Genomic DNA, 22,939 nt, shown 5'->3' with positions numbered 1-22,939 from the left:
GCAAATTGCAGGATGTAGGGCTGAGACCCTCAGTCTGGTAACACCCACTGGAATCTCTTCTTTCTACACCAGCCTTGCTCACCTGCCCCTTACATCATCTGGCTCCCACAGAGGTTTAAACCATCCCATGAGCAGTTCCAGGTAAATTGCCAGATAGGGATAAGAACTGAATTCATCTCTCAGCCATATGCTTGTCTCAAACAGGTGGCTAATGAAGTATTCATCATTTTCCACCAGGAGCTATACAGGGAGAGCACAGGCACTATGTAGGGAAATCAGGGCGGGGGTTTGTCTTTCCCCGAGTGTCAGAGATGGGACCATGTAAGACGGAAGAGACCACAGAGCTTGGTGGACCATGGGCACAACGCCTCCACAGCCACAGGGGCTTCCTTTAATCAGAAAGACCATTAAAACAAATGTTCTTCTTTTAAAATACAGCCATTGAAAAGACGACACATTAAGAAACATGTAAACACTGCAGCTGCTTAGTTACAAGTTGCACTGCTTGATTTAGTACCTATGCACTCCCAGGTTTGGGGACCTTAAGAGAGGGGGACAGGAGCCTCCCCTCACCTTCACAGTTGGATAGAGAAGGCAAGACTGTGGGTAGAGTAAGAGAAAACAGAAGACCTGGCTTGTGCACAGCGCCTGAGAGAATCAAAGCAAATTCTACCTTCTAGTTCTCCCAGAAGAAAGGTTTAAGATGTTAGGAAGGTTGGAAAATGAACGTGTGTTGTCAGTTGGGAGGCAAAGGAATTGACAACCGCTTCTAGTTAGAATCTCAGCTAGGAAAAGGAGGCATACAGAGCTGACCTCATGCTCTGAAAAGGCAAGGAACCCAGAACCTGCCTCCCTCACCCACTTCAGCCCCAACCTTGATCATCAAGGGCAGCGCATGGGTGGTCCTGTTCCCATGAGGATTGTGCGTCGCACCTGAACACAGGACCCAGCGTGGGGGAAACCACCTTGCCTTCCTTGGTTCTGCTGCCCCCCGTCACCCTCCCAGGCTACCCCAAATGCCTCTCCCTCCAGTCTCAGCTCTGATCCATGAGCCCTGTCAAAGGCCTGAGACTGCACTGATCTCAGGAAAACAGGAGTCTTCCTTTCCCACACTAACTGAAAGGTGACACAGGAACCAACTCCTAAACTTTCCGAATTACTGAGAACTCCGACTACCAAATACTGTACCTGTTGGCCAGTGGGGCCTGCTTGGTCTTTCTATAAAGGGAACGGAGGCCAATAGGAGAATAATGTCTGTCATTTCCAGGGGAGGCAGAAAAAGGACACTAAACAACTTTGCTACCATAGGCCCCAGCACAGAGCCATAGAGGGAGAAGTGCCTTCCTCTCTAGCATAACAAGAATTCTCACAAGAGTTTTTTATATGTGTTTTTTTAAACACACAATACCAATGGTCCTAAACTTGGGTCAGTCAACTGGTGAAGATGACATATTTGGCAAGCAGAATGATCTGGAAGTGTGGCAGCAGTCTTCTGCCGAGGCCCTGGTCTCCCCCGTGTAACCTATAGGGAGAGGGGTAAAGGGGCTTGGGCATTAGCAAGAACAGCCTTGCCAACGGTTCGAAACTAAACCTCAATTTCCAGAAATGAAATGGAGGGTGAGGAGAGACGAGGGTTCCCTCTCAGCAAGGTGGAGGGATCAAGGCCCCTTCCTGGGATTGCTTCTTAAGGGAAACAGGCCCTCTTGTTAAGGGCTTGTTGGGGCACATGGAGTAATACCTAGAACAGCCCAGACCTTGGGGTTACCAAGTGGAGCGACGTGAAGGCAGGCAGTTGCCATGCACTGATCTTCCTTGTTGGCTGGGTTCAGCCTCCTGGGTTCAACACTGCCGCCATCCATGCACGACACTGACCCCAGGGCTTCTCTGTTCCCAAGGCCATTCTACAGGCTTCTGTTCCAGGACATTACTGACAATCCAGAGAGGATGGAGAAGGGAGGTGCCTGGGTCCCAGCAGTGAGTGGCCAGAAGGAGGTGGCCTGTGGGAACTTCAGATCACCACATCCAAGATTCCCAAAGAGGTAGCTTCCCAATCATGAGTCTTCCCCCTGCCATTTAGTGGGAGCTGTCCCAACTCCTGCCACTACCTCAGGGACAGTAGAGGGGAGTACAAGAGGTGACCACCCAGGGCCCTGTTGGCAGCTCAGAATCCCAGGGACATGCTCAGATCCTGTATCAGGAAGCTTGGAGAGCCAGGAGCCAAGGATGCGTGCTCTCTGCTCTCCCTCCTCTAAGACGCAAGGCAGCCCCGCGAGGAAGGGGGCTCATGTTCCCCAGAGAGGCTGGCTTCCAGGATGCTACCTCTCCTATCCCACATCGGCCACAGAATCCCAAGGAGAGACTGCTTCCCACCCCAAGCCCCTTGGATTCTCCAGAAAAAAGAATTTAAGTCAAAAACATGATTTGTTTTCAGGTTGCAAGTAACGGGTCAACTGAGCCTCACAAGGTCCGCCCCCGCCCCCAGCCGCTGGTATTGGTAGATGGGGGTGCTGGGTGGATGCCCAGCATCTTCTTGGCCCTGGGGGCCTACTGCCTGCAGTTGTTGTCAGACAGCTGGCTGGGGGTCCGCACATCACCCAGGGAGGTGGTGCCTTCGAAGCGCTGTGAGGCGATGGCCGCCTGGTGGGACATGCTCTTCCGTACAATGTCACCCTTCCGCCACAACACCACTTCCTGCAGAATTGAAAGGGGGCAGTGTGACACCTTGGAGGGAGGCATGGGGACAGGTTCCCAGAGGCTCCCAACTTTGTCCTGGGGAATCTTGGGTAAGGACCTCCTCTGCTTCTCTCTCACCAAAGGCAGCAGCTGCCAGCACCTCCCTGTCCCTGGTGTGGGCCAAAAGGGCAGGTGGTTGCAGGAGCAGGCCCGAGGAAGCAGACTCTAATGCCAAGTGGCGATCCTCATCCTTGTGGTGCAATTGTGGGCAACCTGATGTTCCCACCTCTTGGCAAAAATGGAGCCTGACCTTCCATAGGAGACAGCCTCCTGTTCTGTCCCAAGGGCATCGGGGCCTGGAGGAGGAGCCTGGCCCTCACCTGCTGCTTGAAGTAGCGCCGCTCCTCCTCGTCTATCAGCACCAGGTTGAGGTAATAGCGCACAGAGAACTTCTTGTTGATGTCCCGCATGGTGGGCGTGAGCTCATACCCTGCCAGGAAGAGCCGGATCGGGATGGACTCTCCTGCAGGAGGAAGGCAAGGGTCAGCACAGTGGGCAAGGTGACGCACTCTCCCTTATGCCAGGTCACTCTGACCCCTGCAGAGATGCCACTGGAGTGCAGCACAGAGCCCCTCTGCCTTCTGGGAAGGTGCACGCGCTCTGCTGCCCAGCAGGGGGCTGAAACAAAAATGTGACTTTCCAATTTCACTCCAGGTCATGTTGCAGCTTCTTATGTCTCCTCCAAAACAGAGAGCAACGGAGTGGGAACAGCACAGGGGTATTACTAGTATAAGCATTTTTTGATTACATGCAGTATGTTTAGTTTTTGGGTTTTCAAAAGGCAGCTGTCAAAGTCTAGTTAAGTCACCATTTCACCCAGCGCTTCTGATGCCATCTTTCTCCATCCTCAGTGTATACCCCCCAAAATACATCCTCCCTCGTGTGTGGACTGGCAGGGTGGCAGCGTGGCCTGGAAAGCAGGACGTCCTCACTATGGCCTCAGTTCTGCATGATTTGTGAGTTAAGTCTGCTGCTTCCTCTGGACCTTCGTTTTCTCATGTGGAAAATTAGAGAATCGGACGGCATGATACTATAGATCCCTTCCAGCTCTAACATCAGGCCTTTTCTAGTATCAGTGCAACAAAATTAGGGCAGTAATTCTACCAAGAAAGGCCAAACCTATAATGTGGTCTAAAGCTAAATATAAGCCATCTTATAATTATCTGCTGTTTTACATGGATTCTCAGTGACCCATTTCATTTGTACAGGAAAAATGACAGCTGGCTCTATTTGCACAGCCAGTGACAAAATGGGACATCAGAGAGTGTCAGGAGAGCTCGGTCCCAGCCCTCCAAGGGCCTGGCATGGTGACACCCCAGTGTCCCCAGAGCTGCAGGCAGCTAAATCTGTGGCACTCCTCCTTCCACATAGAACAGCCTGTGGGAGTGAATGGAACAAGCCAAATGAAACCCTGGAAGCACCACGCACTTCGAAATGAAGACAGTCTTCACCATTCCTGAAGAATGGCTAAAGAGTCCATGAAGAATGTAAATGATTGCTTCTTCCAGATAATCATGGTCCCCAAATGACAAAAGGCTTCCAGCTCCACTATCCCAGATGTAACGTTAGCTCCCTGGGACTGGGAGAGGACGCTTCCAGCAAGTTCCAGGGCTATCTGGGCACCTGGTGGTGTTGGCTGAAGTATCTAGTAATGCTCTTTCTACCTGACAAGTGAATTCAGAGAATAAATCGGAGCTAGAACCAAGTCACAGACAGCTGCTGTGCAGGCGTCCCTTGCTCCCGAGCAGCAGAGAATGCCAGAATGTCAACAGGAAGAGGTAGAAACCTGTTCAAACCACATCTGCTCAACCTGGACTTTCCAAAGCGATGCTTGAGGTTCAATCTTAAGTACAAGCCCAATATATTATCCAAGTCTAAGCGGAACTTTTCAGGGTGAAGATGGGATAGTAGCCTGAAGTTCTACATACTCAGCCTTCCTTTTCTTCCTTATTGGCACCCATGGTGTAAACTGGGAGATTAATAAGTTACAGGTTAAGAGGACATCTGACTTTGGCAGTGTAATCCCCCAAGCCCCTCCAGAATTCTGTGCAGGACATGGGAGAAAAGCTGTGGTGGCCGAGGCCTGGGCTTGGAGTCTCACCTCGCACTGGTGCCCCGTCCATGATCTCGTACTTGGCTATCGTGTCGTTCTCGTGGTACACATTGGGGCCTGTACCCGTCGTTTCTCGCTTGATGATGTCTATCTCCATGTGCTTGATTTTGATTCTCACCAGCAGGAAGTATATCTTCCCTACAATGACATCTTTCAAGTGGTATCTGGGGAACAGAACGTACAGGAAGATGTTGGTACTGTGGCCGGACCTTTCTGTTTCAGCAGAGCGCACACGCCACGGCCAAGCGTGCTGGTTAAAGGTCCAGTTGCAGGACACGCTCACCCATCACTGCCCGCACGGCTGTGGCTGAATGGGTTCCCAGTGTGGTCTTTACTTGGATTAAAGTAGCTTCTGTCCCTTCCACATCCACGCAAAGGACGTCTCTCCGGCATGGTACCCATTCATGTTTGTTCATCTGCTCTATCTCCCCAGCATGCAGCTGCTTTAGTACCTTTTGTATTTGTGTTTTTGAAAGATATCCTAATGTATGAGACACTAGTCCCGCAAGTGCAGGGACCAGTCTCTCCCTTCCTCTGATCTCCACACAATGTCTTTTGGGAACTGGGCCTGGATGGCTCAAAGCACACAGTTCTGTCCGCTCTAGGCCGACAGGCCAGGCAGCAGCAGTAGAGCAAGAAGAGCAAATCACTCTCCGCATCAGCGCCTGCTTTCTGGGCTCCGCTGGCCTGGCCTTGCGAGCTGTTACGGAGTGAACCACATTGGGTAACACTTCCTGACCCTCAAGCTTTTCTCTTCAGGTCAGTCAATAGTCTACATGTGCACAGCCTGTATCAGGCATGAGAGAGAGAGTAAAATCTCAAAACCTGATGCTCAGCTCACAGGATAAGAATGCTGGCACAGACATCAGAATTCAGCCTCCTTATATTACAGGTGAAGAAAAGAAGTTGGAAGAAAAGAGATCATGTTCTTTTAGATAACAAGGATGTAAGTAGGGGGTAGAGAAAGGTGGTAAACCCATGATCCTAGTCCCCAGGCTGGAATGTTCCCCACTGTTTCACACCACCGTTCTGTGTTCCCCACTGTTTCACACCACCCTTCTGTGTTCCCCACTGTTTCACACCACCCTTCTGTGCACAGGCTACAGGAAGATTGCAGACACCTGAGCAAACAGTCTCAGCAAGTTTGCAAAAGCAGAAGGAGAACACCTGTGCCATCTTACAGGGGATGCTTACAGACCATGGATTCGAGATGTTTTCAAACTCCTACAAATCACACATTCCTTTATTCTAAATGTTATATGAAAGCAAAAGCTGCTCCAGGTATGAGCAGGGAGAGTTAAAAAAAAAAACAAAAACGCTGCTTGTGGATGAAAGAAAAGTGGAAGGCCGGAGGGTCTAAGGACCCCGGCTCCTCTGCCACCTCACACTTTCTGTGTGTTTGAAACCCACTGACCTGGTCCAAGCTCCTCCATCCTTTTACAGATGAGAAGCCGAGGTAGAAAATGTTAGTACCTGCTAACCTCAGCCCAACTTCTTAGTGGCAGAACAGGACCTCGTTCCGAGTCCGGGGTTCTCTGACATAGAAATCAGGCACTGCACACAGAGCAGCCCGCGGTGCGAGGAGAGGTGTGGTCTGGAAACGTCCCATCCCTGCCTCTCTAGAGTACCTTTTCCACACCAGCTTTGGTCTGGTCTGCACTGCTGACCAGTGGCTGCTTTGAGCTCCTACAGGTGGCACAGCTGCTGGCCTCTGCCTTCACCAGGTGGCCAGGGCAGGAGTGGGTAGGCACTTTGGATGGCCCCTTTCTGGGCAGAACCACAGAGCCCTGAGGCTGTGAGGAGAAAGGGGAAGAGCCTGTTCCCATGCCAGGCCCAGATCAGCCTCCCTCCCACCTTGCCCCACTCTCTGTTCACTGGTGGGCTTAGGCCAGGCAGAGCCAATTCTAGGTCACACTGGTCATTTTCCTGGGGCCCTCTAGGTGCCAGGCCTGCCAGGGGAGAAAAAAAACACCATTCCTTCAACCCTGGTCCAAGAACCACATATGTTCCTAGTTTTAAAAAGTTCTGTTCCTGACCCTTCAAAGGTGAGCCATCTGGTGCAGCTCCCACTGCTCCCAGCCTCCGGATGACAGTGGATCCAGGGGATGCCACAATGAAAATCCTACTTAGAAACTTTGTGGCTTTTGGTTTTGTTTGAGACGGAGTCTCGTTCTGTCACCCAGGCTGGAGTGCAGTGGTGCCACCTCGGCTCACTGCGAGCTCCGTCTCCTGGGTTCATGCCATTCTCCTGCCTCAGCCTCCCGAGTAGCTGGGACTACAGGCGCCCGCCACGCCCGGCTAATTTTTTTTTGCATTTTTTTTAGTAGAGACGGGGTTTCACCATGTTAGCCAGGATGGTCTCAATCTCCTGACCTCGTGATCCGCCCGCCTCGGCCTCCCAAAGTGCTGGGATTGTAGGTGTGAGCCACCGCGCCTGGCGACTTTGTGGCTTTTTTTTATAGCTCTCTGTGAATAGAATACCCTTTTTACTTCTGGATATTTGAGTTCCAAACATTTTCAGGAATATCCTATTCAAAAGAAAGATGCTTTTGAAATACGCTGTCAGAAAGTTTTGTGATTTATTTACAACCAATTATTTTGATGTTTTAACAGTAAACACAGTTTACAAGATACACATCTTCCCAACTTGCCAGTTAAAATAACGTTATTTTAAGACCTTTATAAAAAATACATCAGGGCTGGGCATGGTGGCTCATGCCTGTAGTCCCAGCACTTTGGGAAGCCAAGGCAGGCAGATCACTTAAGTTCAGTAGTTCAAGACCAGCCTGGGAAACATTACAAAACCTTAGATCTACACACACACACACACACACACACACACACGGACACAAATTAGCTGGGTGTGGTGGTGCATGTCTGTGCTTCTAGCTACTTGTAGGGGTGGAGGTGGGAGAAATGCTTGAGTCCAGGAGGTCAAGGCTGCAGTAAGCCATGACTGTGCCACTGCACCCCAGGCTGGGTGACAAAGCAAGACCCCATCTTAAAAAAAAAAAATCCAATATTCTTTGCTACAATTCATTTTAGTTCAGGGAGGAAGCAGCAAATCATGGCCAAACTTTGGTTTCCTCGCTTTGATTTCTGAAGACATAGATGGAGGGAACACATGATAAAGGAATGGTATTCTGAGATTGTTCTTATCAGTAGCAGGAAACAGCTGAAGCTAGAATTCCAAAACAAATAACCTCAAGTTAGTTTAGCTTGACTTTGAGAGGCATCACAGGATGTTTGACTTAAATACACCACCTTAGTTGAATATAGTTTAGTTTAGGTAAATGAAGTGTTTACGTCGTGGTCGGTCCAGCTGTAGCTAGCCTGCCATATACGCTCACTGGATTGCTCCCACAGTCTTCCCCTACCGCATGCCACACCAAGCAGTCGAGTCACGGAGAGCCATCAGTTTGCATTTGGATCAAGTCCCGTCTTAACCTCCTTAAATAATCATTTCACAACCTTGGCACTGAGACACTTACTTGGATTTATTGTACTCAAATTCAATGTGCAGACAGTCCTCGATCCCAACCTCCATCTTGATGGAAGAGTTCAGCTCCGGGTATGTGCTGAGTGTGTGAACTACAATGTCCATCTCTTTGACAACATCATTGAGGCGGCGGCTGATGGTAGCTCGAAGGAAATAGCTGTAGGAGAGGGAACCGTCATGAATAAACACTCCCATTCTCCAGATGCATATAGGTACCAAATTGGCCCACTTGAGAGAAGCCTGTACAAAGGTTCTTAACCCTTGAGGGCTTTGTATCCCTTTAAGAAGTTACGGACCCTCTTCCAGGGAAAGCTACACATATGTACCTATACAGAGAACTTTTCAACTACAATTCTAAGGAGTTCAAAGACCCTTCCCCCAAATCCCTGTATGGAGCCCATGTCCCCAGGTCAAGAATCTTGCTGTAAGGGAAAGTGATTTCTCTGCCTTGTACCCCAATCACTTGATATTCTTGGGCCTTTCATGGCCCTTACCACTACTGACCACGTATTTGTGTACAGGTTTTATTTCATCATCTAACTCCTGGTTTTTGGGGCAAAGGAGTCTGTCCCGTACTTTTATCTTTGAATGTTTGTTCACTGAACAATATTCAATCAATAAACCTTTTAAAAGTGTCCCAATAAACCTTTTTTAAATTAAAAGAGGACACTAGGAAAGAGAGAAATTAAGTCAGCTATTCATTCTGCAAACATTTATTGAGCTAAGCACTGGGCTAAGCACAGGATGAATAAGATACAGTCTGATGGGAAGCTCACAGTTCACAGAGGGCAGATGAGCAAACAGAGAAATGGGAACACATGGAAAGGGCTAATTGAGATGCTGTGATCCAGTGCTGTGTGGAGGGAGAAAAGGGCATTCCAGAAGAGCAACCCTTATATGCAACAGAGGCAGAGAGGACCTGGTCTGTTGAATAACAAGTCTCTGGCTGAACCTAGGATCCTGGGGGAGGACGTTGCTGTGGAGGGGATGAGAGAGAAGACAGAGACGCAGTCCTGAAGGGTTTAACAAGCTGCCCTCTGTGGCCCGCCAGTGCAGCACTGTCATTCCCAGCACCTGTGCTAACACTCATGCAGGGGAGCTCTTTAATTGTATTTCCTTCTTCATAAAACATTATTTTAATCTAATCTAATGTAATGTAATAAATTGTATTTTCTTTTAAATAAAACTTAGATAATCCTCACCATCTGTCAAGCATTACCAGATAAAGTTATAAAGATATCCTAACCAGACCAACTACACATTTCGGCTACTATCTGCTGTGTGGCACTGGCTGCTTCTTGGGGATCTTTTCGGTTCACCTCAGTAACCTTCATCACACTGCCTAAGACATCTGTCCCTAGCCCTCTTCTAACTGCTCAGGCTCCCGAGACTCCCCATCCCGCTGTTTGGGAAGACACTGACTTTTACTCCACTAAGAATTTGAAGGCCCTCCCAGTCAAGGCTTACAATGTGCTCCTTTCTCTGCTTTGTTCCTCACTTAGGGCCTAAACATGTCTCTGCATCTTCACCCATCCTCTCTCCAACAGCACCTCTCCCTCTCAAGACCTCTCCTCGCCACTCCGTCACAGGAACTCTCCATGTGGATGCACAATGAAATCAGGAAAGGAGAGCTTTAAGAATCCTGCTGCCTGGGCACACCTGATATGTGATTGCCCTGGAAAGGGACACAGGCATTCGCATTTTGAAAAGCTTCCCACATGATTTTCTAATGTGGAAGCCTTGGTCCAGCATCTGGATCCTTCTACATCTTCTGATTTCCCCGAGATCATCAATCTCCCTCTAGCTAAAGGTTTTGTCCTCTGAGCTGATTGAAAAAACTGGTTTCCAAAGTCACCAATCCCAAGAACCCTCTCCAGGCGTTACCCTCTTGACCTACCATACTTTCCCTTTCTTTCTTCAGAGACAACTGTCACAAGGCAGGTTCTGCACCAACGGCTGAGGCTTCTCCACGAACCACTCCTCCCAACCCCTTGCTTCTGTCTCCACCACCCAACAGAAACCACTCGCCTCGAGTCAGTAACCCATGGCCTCCCAGGTGCCAGATCCAGCAGCCCTTGATTCTGCATCCCGTGAAATATGTCTTCTTTGAAACACTCTTCCTGTGGTTCCACAGGGGCGCTGCCCTGATTCACCCCCTCTCCTCCTCCTGCCATCCGCCAGTGTGTCCTGGTTCTCCTCTCCCTGTGCTCCCTTTCTTCAAAAACATATCAGTTATGACCTCTGAGCAGATCAGTCTTGACCGCACATTTCTAAGTGTCCCCTCTGTCCTTGGTGCCAGGTTTGCACTTCCAATTGTCTGGTAAACTTTTATGCTTTCTCTATTTTGCCAGTACTTCAGCCTGCCCTCTAGAGCTGGATGAATCACCCTATCTCCAGATCATTTCTTTCTCCTGATAGCCCTCTGTCTCCACCTGCATGCCTCCACTCACTGGTAATCTCTGCTGGTGTCTATTACATTCCTCACTTTCTCTCTGTTCCCATTACAGCCACCAAAATCATACTCTGAGGACCTCACAATAGCCTTCTGATAGTTTTGTCTCTATACTTTTCCCATCCACCAAATGCTACATACGGACTCTAATCTTCCAAAATAACCTTTTCCCTGCCTAAAGACAACAAAGAAGTCCACAATAATCTTTTGATGTTTTCCCTCTGCCTGTGTAATAAGAAAAAGCTTTTAATCTGGAAGTTACATCTTTAAACCGTCCTCAACTAATTTTCCCATCTTTATCTCCTCTTTCACAACATGAATCCTAAAGTCTTCACATGATTTGGACATTCACACTTCTATTTTATTGTGGCAAATACACATAACATAAAATTTACCACTTTAACAATTTTTAATTATACAGTTCAGTGGCATTAATGATATTCATATTGTTGTGCAAACATCACCTTCGGTCTCCAGAACTTTTCCACCTTCCACCACTGAAACTCTACTCATTAAACACCAGCCCCCACTTCCTCCTCCCCTCAGCCCTGGGCCTCTACCTTTCTACTTTCTGTCTCTATGAATTTGACTGCTTTGGGTACCTCATATATATAGAATCAGACAGTATTTGTCCTTTTGTGATTGGCTTGTTTCCCACAGCATAACGTCCTTTTGGTTCACCCACGTTGTAGCATAGGACAGAATGTCCTTCCTTTTGAAGGCTGTGTAATAGTCCACTGCATGGACAAAACACATTTCCTTTATCCATTCACCCACTGATGGACATTTGGGTTGTTTCTACCTTTTGGTTATTGTGAATAATGCTGCTGTGAATATGGGTGTACAAACATCCGTTCAAGATCCTGTTTTCCATTTTTTGGATCCAGAAGTGGATCCAAAATGGAATCGCTAGATCATGTGGTAATTCTGTTTAATTTTTCAAGGCACCACTATACTGTTTTCAACACCTTTCTTTCTGCCGTACAAACACTTAAGACAAATCGACTGCAAAAGAAAAAAGAAATTAAATAATAAATCCCTTGGTCAAACTTAAATGATGAGTAGATAATCCTCGCTGTTGCTGCATTCTCTGGGTGCAATTATGAAACACTGTCTTTACTGGGTGTAACGTCAGTCTCAGACCCCTCTGCAAAGATTTGTTTTCTTTTAAAAAAATTTAAAAAAATTTTTGTCTGGTAGAGATGGGGTCTCAATATGTTGCCCAGGCTGGTGTCGAATTCCTGGCCGAAGTGCCAGGATTACAGGCGCGAGCCACCACCTCTGCAAAGATTTAAAAAGAGCCTTCACTCTTCTGATGCAAGAAGGGAGGACAGAGAAAGAAAAGAAGTTAAAGGTCTTGCTGTGGTGTGTACCATCCTAAACTCAGGTCCTCGGGTGAGGAGACAAGCTGATCTTATGAGATGGTATCGAGACCTGGAAACAGGTGTTCAGAGCGACAGGGGAGACTGCTTTATCCCAGTGGCATCACATAACCTCAAGGTTACACCTAACAGTCTACATCTGCTGTGGATTTTTTTCGCCCAAGAGACCTCGGCATCAGTCCCTATTCTCAGAGTTTCCAACACTGTAACAGTGAAAACAATCCATGTACCTATGTGTCAACATTTTAAGAATTTTATTTTCTTATCACCCCCAAAAGAAGAGGACATCTGGAATTAGAATCCAATCTATTACCCACTTTTGAAGTGAGAAAGCTGAGTTACAGAGCTTAAGATGACACTGCAGCTGTGTGGCAGAGCTGGACGGCAGGTCAGGATCTCCCGACACCCAGCCAGCAGGAGTGTGCTGGGGGCGGCTGACTGCTGAACCTTCAGAAATTTTATGAGCTGGCTGTTAAACACAGCAATTATTTAAATTTAAATTATGTAAACTCACAATTAAATGAGTCCTATTAAACACAAAGGTAAGACATGCTAAAATCTCATCACTTCCTATTTTCCGGCCCTTTACAACACTCTCTGCTCTCGAGGGCATGAGTCTCCGGACGATGATAACAGCACATCTCTCCCACCTCTACCTTTAGGAACGTTAGGTAGCTTCAAGTTGGCCGCGGTGGGGCTACTTACACTACAGAAACTGACACACGCTACAGACTAGGGGCACTTTCCTCCTAGTAGGCCCACGGTTAATGGTTTACCAGCACGCTCCAGCTCACAACACTCTTCCTTCTCAGGATCCCTGTGAAGGAACAGCCTCAGGTCCTCGTCCACAGGGGGCAGGTTCTAGGGCACAGTGGGGAACCAGCCGACATAACTTACCGTAGCTTCACATTCTGCCCCGTGTAGGACTCATACGGCTTCTCCACGTGGGTAAATTCAAAGTCGAAGGCCTGCGACTGGGTGATCTCTCCAGGCCGGGCCAGGTCCTTCACCAGGGACACAAATTCATGGTGGTTCCCGCGATCGTAGTAGAGTTCTGGTGAGAGAGAGCAATGCCCTTCTTTATCAGACCCTGAGCTACGCCGGGCTAAGTAAGGGGGCTCTGGGTTGGAGGCATCGCTTTTCGGAAGGACCTCCCTGCAGAACAGACCCCTTCTCGCTTTGTTTCCTTGACCTCTGCTCTTTCACTCCCTCCTTCTTCCCCAAAGGCTCTTCTGTCTTACACAGTGAAGTCCTATGGCAGAAAAGGAGCCCAAAATCATCCTGCTCCGAGACACTTGGACGCCATCTTTAATAAGGGACAAGTCATGGAAGCCAATATAAGAGATGCCACACTTCTTTAAACAGCATTTAACACTTCCAACTTCTGAAAGGACATAGCTATTTAATCATATCGTCCTTATAATAAAAATCTTCTGAGACAGCTAAGACAGGTCTTATCACCCCAATTTAAAAACGATGGAAACCCAGGTACAGCATGGTTAACTGACTGGCCTGGAGTCGCAGAGCTGGCCGCAGAGCTGAGACTAGAGCAGGTCTCCTTCTAGACTGCATCTATTTCTATCAGCCGGTATAATGCAGGTCATAACACAACCTACTTCACAAGGCTCTGTGTGAAGTAGCAGGGGTGATATAGGTAAAAGACTTAGAACAGTATCTAGTACACAGCAAACACCCAGAAACATCATTACTAGCTGCTGTTATTACTCCAAAAGGCAGGCATGTGGCCAATCGAACGTGGACATTTTCATGTTATTCCCTCCACTGAAATCAGGGAGTGTCAAACTTCAGTGTGCATCAGAGTCACTGAGAGGGCTGCTTAGCACATGGATCACTGGGCCCCGCCCTAGTGTTTCTGATTCAGGGGTCTGGGGTGGGGCCTGAGAACTGACATTTCTAATAAGCTCCCCGGGACTGCTGCTACCACACTTTGAGAAGCATTGCTCTAAATTTATCCTCTTCAGGAAACAGTTCTGGTATTTGTCGACGATAAGTTCATGCCACCCATTTGTCCTATATTATTTTATGTTTGCTTATATTCTATTTAAGTTTTGCTATATACATAGTCTCCCCCACTCCCACTTTGGACTGCAGGCCCTTTAAAGATAAGGCCCACATCCCCAGCTCCCTGGTGGGCCTGCAGAAGTGAACCTGGCCCTGCAGAAGTGAGCTTTGTTTTGTTTGTTTTTTGAGACAGAGTCTCGCTCTGTCGCCCAGGCTGGAGTGCAGTAGCGTGATGTCGACTCACTGCAACCTCTGCCTCCTGGGTTCAAGCAATTCTCCTGCCTCAGCCTCCCAAATAGCTGAGACTGACGGGCTGACACACCACCAGGTCCAGCTAATTTTTCTGTATTTTTAGTAAGACGGGGTTTCACCGTGTTAGCCAGGACGGTCTTGTTCTCCTGACCTCGTGATCTGCCCACCTAGGCCTCCCAAAGTGCTGGGATTACAGGCGTGAGCCACCGTGCCCGGCCGAGGTAAGCTCTTAATATTGACTGTGGCTACGCATGGCCACATTACAGTTCAAGCCACCACGCCTCAAGGATTCTGTATTCAAGTCCCGCGCTAGACTGCAACTTGCAGCAGGGCAGATGAATCGGGAACACAGAGCAGGCAGAGCACACTCATTGCCTCTGTTGTTTGCTGCTTGGGGAGGACGAGGCAAGTCCACAGATTGGAGTCTGTGGGATCCCACACTAGTGATGACAATTCTGTATGAATTCACAATGTATTGTGCGCCTGTGGCTTGTGGCTGACTTCCCGTGTAACTACAATCAGCCACAGTCTTTTATTACAAACAATGACCTTCCCTTCCACACACTCAGTGGTTTCAGTAGTAGGCAGCATTCTGGTGAGTGAGTGATAATCCACAAAGCATCAGAGTGGGAGGTGGCAGTTCCAAACTATGGGGGGAAAGTGAGCAATCCAGTAATTGTGCCCCCCAATAAAAGTCAGAAGTACACAACAGGTGGAAGCGGAGCCGCGACCAGCCCCAGGGACGGGGACTCCTCTGCTTACTCTGGTTGCATGAGTCCTGGTTGACGGTGTTGGCTTCCACGTGGAAACCGAAACCTTGACTTGGGAACCTGGTATCTCAGTTTCTAAGTACTAGATTCTGGCCATAGTTTCAGGGGACAGAAGCAGGCAGAGCAAGGTCCCAATGTCCAGAATCAATGGTCCAGAGTCAAGAGGAAGAGGAGAAGAAAAGGATGGAAAAATACACAAATGTGATCACATAGCCCAAAGGCAACATCAGAAATAAACAAAACAGAGCAGGCATAGAGAGCACTCAGGCTGCCAGCATTGTGGAGCCCAGCAACAGTGCAGAAGGTTCCTCGGCCCCAGCAGGGGACCTGGAGCAGAAGTCGTCATTCCTTGCATAGCATCATGTTCTCCCTAGTGCCTTTCCTCCGGGACACACATTCATATCAGCTCTGACATCAAATGTCATGGAAGAGTGGTCAGTGTGCAGTCAGAGCAGGGCTGGCCCAGCCTTTTAAATCTGTCCTTTATAAGCCGTCTGCAAACACTGTGGGGCAAAGGGGCAGACACAGCGGTGCTTCCTATTTGCCAGAAAGTTTGGTTTCCTCTTGCATAAATTAAATCAAATATCCAAGGCTGTTCTCACAAGAGGTCTGGGCCCTAAAGAGACTGTAAATAGCCTCTATTCCATCCCAAAGAAGCAACCACAAGTCATCTTTCATTCTTCCCAACCACCAGTCCTCAGAGATCAGATGTGTCAGGCTAGAAGTAGGAACTGAGTAAGTTTTTGGTTAGGATAACTATCCTGTCTTTGGTTTCCTTCTCAGTCCAACAGAAGGAAATAACTTTTGTACTCAGGATGTTTTCATGGTGAAACTTGCCACCAACAGTTGAGAAGTGAATTTGCCATTCTGAAGGAAACGGAGCCAGCTTTGCATCACAGGTAACTCATGACAGCTGCCCTGAGCTCTGCTGCTTGGCTGAGGCCATGTTTAGTCTAGGCCTTGTGCAGTTTTGGAAGAAACCTAAGTCAGCAAAGCGTAAAAAGACCTCCAAAGACCAGGCGCAGTGGCTCATGCCTGTAATCCCAGCACTTTGGGAGGCCAAGGCAGGTGGATAACGAGGTCAGGATTGAGACCAGCCTGGCCAAGATGGTGAAACCCTGTCACTACTAAAAATACACAAATTAGCCAGACGCGGTGGTGGGCGTCTGTAATCCCAGCTACTCAGGAGGTTGAGGCAGGAGAATCGCTTGAATCTGGGAGGCGGAGGTTGCGGTGAGCTGAGAATGCACCACTGCACTCTAGCCTGGGCGAGAGAGCAAGACTCCATCTCAAAAAAAAAAAAAAAAAAAAGCCCTCCGAAGAGCCTCGTCTCCATCGGACCCTCCCAGCCACTGTCTGCTGGCTGATCACTGTCGGGATTCGTGCTTGCCACACCCTACTCCTGTCTGCCAACCCTGGGAAACCTGCAAGCACTGGCACCTCTGGGCGCCCCACACCTTGCCAGCACAGCTCTGCTCCGGTCCCACCAGCAGCTTGTTAAGGAGGCCAGAATCAATCCATCTCATCTTCATGTGCCTTTTACTTAGTGTTTCAAGGGCTAATGAATTAAAACACAGAAAGCCCCTGGAGTTTTTAAAAGTATAGGCTTGATTGGTATTAATGGGCTTATTAAAACCTTAAAAAAAAAAATCCAGATGATGTCTGTTGGCTTTGGAGTACAGAGATGTTCCTGTCTGCCCTCCTCCGCATGTCTGACCTTCTAATTACGTTTGGTTTACTTAACCCCATTAGTCTCCAAGGCGGCCCAGGTCTGCTTTCTAACCTTCACCGGTGCTCCTCAAAGGATTCCAGCTCAACAGTGGTCTCTTCTTCTCACAATTACAGCTTTTCCTTGCAGGGATCTTCATAGACTACTGCATCTTTCTAAAACCGTGGGCCATTAGGGTGACTAGGTCTTAGACCTTTCTATCCCATGGGCCTGACCCAAGAGATGCTCTCACCACATTTGCTGGCACTGTGAGAACACAGACCAAGCCACTGGAGAAGTGTCCTAGGCACAGGAAGGATCCCAGTGTGGCTCAACAACTTGCAGAGGATTACAGAAAAACGTCCACCACATAAGGGAATAAATAAGGTCTTACAGTCTCAGGGGGCAATGCTCAAACTGCCATATCTGAGCAGTGATGCAGGACCAAATGGACCAGAGGTCTGACAACCACGTTCTTACACGCAAAGGGAAGTCAGTTTCAACTTGGCACAGGAGAGTGTGCGGAAAGAAAGATGTAAAGGCAGGTAAACTGACATCAGCTTTAATGCTTCCTTATCCCAGTTCCCCCAGCGAGGATGCAGCCCCAGTGGGGACATGCCAGCTGGTGAGTCACCCAGTTCTGAGTGGCCTTGACGGACAGCTACATGTTGCTCATCAGTGCCTCCTCCGTAACAAAGGCAGGAAGCTCAGCCGCTCAACCACCAGAGCAAACCTGAATTGTGTCTTTCTTTCATTAAAATAACTCTTGCTTATCTGGGAAGAGATGAGGGAAAAAAAACAAAAAACAACGAATAGTTTCTGTAAATTCTTAGATCTGACCAATATATCCATTTGACAAATATTTACTAGGCAGCTTCTACGTGCTAGCCATTGCACTAACGATGGGCTGAAGGCAGTCCCTGGATCTCAGGTGCTCAGAAATTAGTAAGAAAGACAGACAAGTTGAAAAAAAAGTCGCAACCTTGTCATACCCTGCTTGAAAAGAGGTATTAATGAGGCCTCTGGAAGAACGAACAGTGGAGGAGGCACTTAAGTCGGCCTGGGGAAGTCGGAGAAGACTTTCTGGTGGATGTGATGTTAGCTAGGCTTTGAAGGAGTAAGAGCTTGCGTGGAAGGTTAGTTATATCTTGCAGAAAGATGTTACTACACAAAGGGAAAATACCAAGATTCTAGAAGAAAAGGATAGTTTCTGGAACCTACAAGTGGTGAGAGTGAAGGGCTAGGGGCAGACAAGACTGGAAAGAGAGGCAGGGCCAGAGCAGGAGCAGTTTGGATATACTTTCCCCCATTAACCTATAGGGAGGCGAGAAGAATTTTAAGGAAGGACTGACAATGATAGAACTGCCTTTAAGAAACTTCATCCTCACAGAAAATGACCTGAAAGGGGAGGAAGACAAAGGCAGGAAGACCAGTTAGGAAGCTGCTACATACAGAAAACAAAAGGCAGTGGCATTGAGAATAGAGGAGACCGCTGGTTTGAGATATACTGCAGAGCTAGCAGAGAAGGCCAAAACTTAGCAGCCAACTGCATGAGGAGAAGCCAAGACTTCAAAATGACTTCTAGATTTCTGAGGCTAAATGATCCCAGGTGACATAGGCCAAAACGGGAGAAAACGGGAGAAAAGGAGAAGCAGTGGGGCTGTGGCTGGGGCAGAGGCAGAGAGAGGGGTCTGTGTTTGCGTGTGTTGCTGAGGCACCTGTGGGGTATCCCAGGGGACATGTCTAGCAGACAGCTGGAAAGACGTGTGAAACTCGGAAGAGAGGTCGGGTCAGGACAAAGAAACAGTCTGGGAGTCATCAGAATATAATTCGTGGGGCTCAGCACCGTGACTCATGCATGTAATCCCAGCACTCCGGGAGGCCAAGGCAGGAGGATCGCTTGAGTTCCAGACCAGCCTGGGCAATAAAGAAAGACCCTGTCTCTACATAAAATTTAAAAAATTAGCTGGGTGTGGTGGCATGCACCTGTAGTCTCAGCTACTTGGGAGGCAGAGATGGGAGGATTGCTCGAGCCCAGGAGGTTGAGGCTGCAGTGAGCCGTGATCATGGCACTGTACTCTAGCCTGGGTGATGGAGTGAGACCGTGTCTCAAAAATTATTTTAAATAAAAAATAAAGAAAATAAGTCATCGGTACAGATGAGACTGCCACAGCAAGTGACAGGATAAAAGTGACACCTCTGCCTGCCTGCCTCCAAATCAACAAGGAAGAGGGACAGAGCTCAGTGCTATCAACTTGATTACTGCCATATGCCACCCCGTCAGGCAGACCTCAGAACAGACTGAAGTTCCACCCATTTCACACGTAATCAAAGAATGCAATGAAGGAGAAAACCACACAACCGCAACTTCAGCAAACTCACTCACTAGCCTTGCTCTGGTGCCCCAAGTTCAGTTCACAATGACTGACATAGGTGTATGACACAAATACTTCACAACATGCTTCTTTCGGGGAACCAGGAAGATAAAATAGGAATATAAGAGTCTAAGAAAAGTCACTCTGTGCTTCCAAATAGCCTGGTACATCTTTACTCCCTGTCAATGTGTGCATTTAGGAACACAAACTCCCTTTTACATCAAATAGAACTACAAAGGTTATTCTAATGCCTTGTTCTTGATCAAGAAATACATTCCAAAGCCAAACAAGAAGAAACATATTGTCCATCATTCTGTGTTATTCTATTTCCACGCCCTTATGTAACCATGGATAATTGTGCGTGAACAATATACTTCAGCACAAAGCTGGGATTGGTTCCATCTACAACACCAACTGAGACTGGCCCATGTGGTCAAAGTAAGAGATTTAAGGCAAAGGGTTGAAACATGCACTCCCTATCAGTAGACAGGGCGATCTTATTCAGGTAAAACAGGTATAGGAGGAAGAGCAGCAAGCCAGTGAGTGATAACTCAATTTGTGAAATGGAAACATTTTACTACATCAGCTACCATAATTGTATAAAGGAACCCTCCGCAAGGGTCACGCATGATCCCTTGGTATGCCCAACATCCTCACCAAGTGATTTTATCTTCCTTGCTTGATAGCTGAGAAAGCCGAGGCCCAGAGAGTGGCTAAATTCCCCCAAAGTCTCATGGTCACTTCAACCCAGGGTGCCCAAGGGCCCAGGAAGAGTTACCAGTGGAAGTAACAAAAGGTTCTGAGAAAATTCAGCAGGGATGATGGATGTCTCGGGAGTAAGGAGTTAGACAAGAAATCAGGTGGGGCAGGCACAGCAAGCAGCTTCTTCAACTCCCTTTCATTTAGACCAGAGGAAGGCCTTGACACCATGCGTAGAACAGCTCATTTCACACTGTCTGGGGCAGAAGACACTCTGGATTATCTTTCACATACTGGCAAGGTACCACCACCTGGGAGTGTTGGTGTAGACACAGATTAAACATGCTTGTCAACACTGTTATTCTGGAGCCACAGAATCCATGCAATAACTTTAAAACTGCTACTAAAAAATACCCGTTCTCAGTAGGCAAGGATTTCTCGACTAGTTACTATGCTTAGCATAATATGCTTCAGACTCATCCTGTTTATCCCAGGGTTCTTTATTAAGAGATGATTTTACCCTCCAGGGGATATAAAGCAATATCTCAAGACATTTCTGTGGTCACGAGTGGGGGATGCTACAGTTGTCTCCTCAGTAGAGGCTAGGATGCTGCTAAACATCTAGGACAACGTGCCAAACGACGCCAGACATCACAGTGCTGCTGCTGAGGAACCTTGCCATCTACCCCACCACTGAACCCAGAAGCAGGAAAGCAGAAGGCATGGAACTCACTCTTCAGCCCCTTTTCTGGTACACTAACAGGCCTTTCATATTCTGGCTTTAAAATAACGACAAAGAGCTTCCTATAGGATCAGTCGGTCTTCAACCCAATTTCATGTTCTTAAATACCAGAGGCAAAATGCTTGAGGCTGAGCAGTGAATGCAAGAGCCAGGCCACAAGGCCTCCTTTTCCCAGGGTTTCCCCTACCTGTGTCTCAGTGTTTCCTGACTCTGAAAAGGAGAGGGCAAATTCTTTGCTAAACTCTCAGGATATGAGAGAGAGTTTAACAAAGATTCCCCAAGGAAGTCTCTAAAAACAGTTATGCATGCAGCGTGTGGTATAGGTATGGATTCTCTACCAGAGCTGTGTAGCGCACAGAGTATTTACTGTGATTCTACTCCTAACCTAACGACAAAAACACTTATTTTAAAAGTACCCACGCATTTTAATAATACACAAGAGTCTAAATAAGGCTTAGAATTGGAGATAACCCAGTCTTGACTGGGAGCTCCCCAAATCCCTTTACTATTACTGCCTTTTACTGTTTAGTTCTTATTTGTTTATTTGTTTATTTTTTTGAGACAGGGTCTTGCTGGTTGTCACCCAGGCTGGAGTGCTGTGGTGTCATTACAGCTCACTGCTGCCTGCAACTCCTGGGTTCAAGCAATCCTCCCATCTTAGCCTCCCGAGAAGCTAGGACTACAGGTATGCCACCAAGCCCAGCTAACTAGGAAAATTTTTTGGGGGGTAGAGACAGGTCTTGCTATATTGCCCGGGCTGGTCTCCAACTCCTGGCCTCAAGCAATCCTCCCACTTCAGCCTTCCAAAATGCTGGGATTGCAGGCATCAGCCACTGTGTCTGGCGCTGTCTAGTTCTAATGACTAATAATCATGTTTAAAGCATTGAGAAACTCTGATCACTTACTTGTGGTTTTTGGAAACACCATTTCTTTGTCTTTAAAGAGAAAATGTGGTAACTGAAAACTCGCATTCTAATAAAGAAGTCTAAGAAACGCAGCCTAGGTAGTCAGATTTAGACTGAAGATTACGGGTTTTCTTTCTGGAAACACGTACAAGCATAGGTAGTTCAGGGTTGAGGTGAGGTAAGAGAGAACTGGTTAGCTCTCACACACCACATCTAAAGAGAAAAACGGGTTGGTGGGGGCGCCGGGAAGTGGGGCTCGGTGGACCAGCCTCACTTTGCGTCTGGCAGTTGCAGATGACCGGGTGATGGGAGAGCCAGTATTGGCAGAGTGGTCTCCCCCTAACAAACCCACCTGCTAGGCTATGGCCAGAGCATCTCACTCAGAAATCCTGGGGACAAGAAGCAAAGCCAAGTGCACGCTGGAGACAATGGGGAGAACCCATAGGCAAGGCACCCATCCCACGAGGCACAGCAGGGTGCTTCCTCCCGCCCTCGCCGTCCCCATCTCCCTGGCAGCGCGCTGTCACTTTTGGCAGGAGGACAGTAACGCAGGGGGAGTCGCCCACGGGCGGGACTTGTAGCTGAACCCCAGGCCTCAGACTGCAGTTGACAAGCGACTGTGACAGGCCTCGCCGGAGCTGGGCCCTGAATCATCCTGCTCCCCGGCCGGCTGTCGGCGCTGGGGGACGGGGTCCCCGGGGTCGACTCACCGATCTGCCCGATGAACTCGATTTTGATGCCCTGGTGCTCCAGCCGCTTGTTGGGGTTCTTGAGGGCAAGGCTCACCTTCCCGGAGACAGTCTCCCCGTCGTAGAAGAGGAAATATTTCTCCTTCTTCCCGTCCTCCGTCTTGTGCTCGGCCCGCTTCCTACTCTCCGCATCGTTCAGAAGGATTTCCACCTCCACGCTCTGCCCGAAGCCGAAGAAGCTCATTGCACCGCCGGGCCGGGCGGGTCTCGGTAAGGACCGCTCCCTCGCACCGGGGCGCGGGCTGCCCTAGGTAAGGAAGGCCAGAGGGCCCTATGCGCGAGCGCGCTCGGCCGCCGCGGCGCTGCCTGGCTCTGCTGCTGCCGCCGGGCAGTGGGCGCCGACCGACAGCGGGCTCCACGGGGGAGGGGCACGGCCGGGGGAGGCAGGCGGCTGCGGGCTGCGGCGCCCGAGCAGCAATGCACCGAGGAGCAGTGCCCTGCGCCGAGCCAGTCCCAGCCAGTCCAGCAGCCGGTGGCAGTGGGCGGGCGAGGGTCGGCCGTGCAATGCTGCGCGGGGGCAGCCGCACAGGGCCGGGTA

At 48.7% G+C, this 22,939-nt stretch overlaps 2 protein-coding genes across 3 annotated transcripts in view; one reads left to right on the top strand and one right to left on the bottom strand.

The window, feature by feature from the left end:
- Window positions 1–2,402: 2,402 nt before the first annotated feature.
- On the bottom strand, window positions 2,403–22,585 carry VPS26B (VPS26 retromer complex component B). The gene is made up of 6 exons (XM_008021581.3): window positions 22,363–22,585; window positions 13,077–13,233; window positions 8,338–8,502; window positions 4,835–5,010; window positions 3,054–3,196; window positions 2,403–2,691 (listed from the first exon to the last, which is right to left on the bottom strand). Exons 1-6 carry the CDS (start codon window positions 22,583–22,585, stop codon window positions 2,545–2,547), a joined length of 1,011 nt encoding a protein of 336 aa, XP_008019772.1. The 3' UTR covers window positions 2,403–2,544.
- The window catches only part of NCAPD3 (non-SMC condensin II complex subunit D3), a 71,295-nt gene continuing 70,857 nt past the window's right edge, over window positions 22,502–22,939 (top strand). For both annotated transcript variants that reach the window (XM_008021583.3, XM_038004960.2), the window contains exon 1: window positions 22,502–22,611. The gene's annotated coding sequence lies outside the window, so the exon portion shown is untranslated. The remainder of the gene's footprint in view (window positions 22,612–22,939) is intronic.

The sequence above is a fragment of the Chlorocebus sabaeus genome, chromosome 1, assembly GCF_047675955.1.
Source record: "Chlorocebus sabaeus isolate Y175 chromosome 1, mChlSab1.0.hap1, whole genome shotgun sequence".
NCBI classification, from domain to species: domain Eukaryota; kingdom Metazoa; phylum Chordata; class Mammalia; order Primates; family Cercopithecidae; genus Chlorocebus; species Chlorocebus sabaeus.
This window is presented reverse-complemented; position numbering and strand designations above follow the sequence as displayed.

Coding starts and splice junctions, on each gene's coding strand:
- VPS26B (XM_008021581.3), bottom strand. CDS start 22,585: ATGAGCTTCTTCGGCTTCGGGCAGAGCGTGGAGGTGGAAATCCTTCTG. Junction 5,011..8,337: donor TTTGAGTACAATAAATCCAA/GTAAGTGTCTCA, acceptor TCTGTTCCCCAG/ATACCACTTGAAAGATGTCA. Junction 3,197..4,834: donor GGACGGGGCACCAGTGCGAG/GTGAGACTCCAA, acceptor TTCCTCCTGCAG/GAGAGTCCATCCCGATCCGG.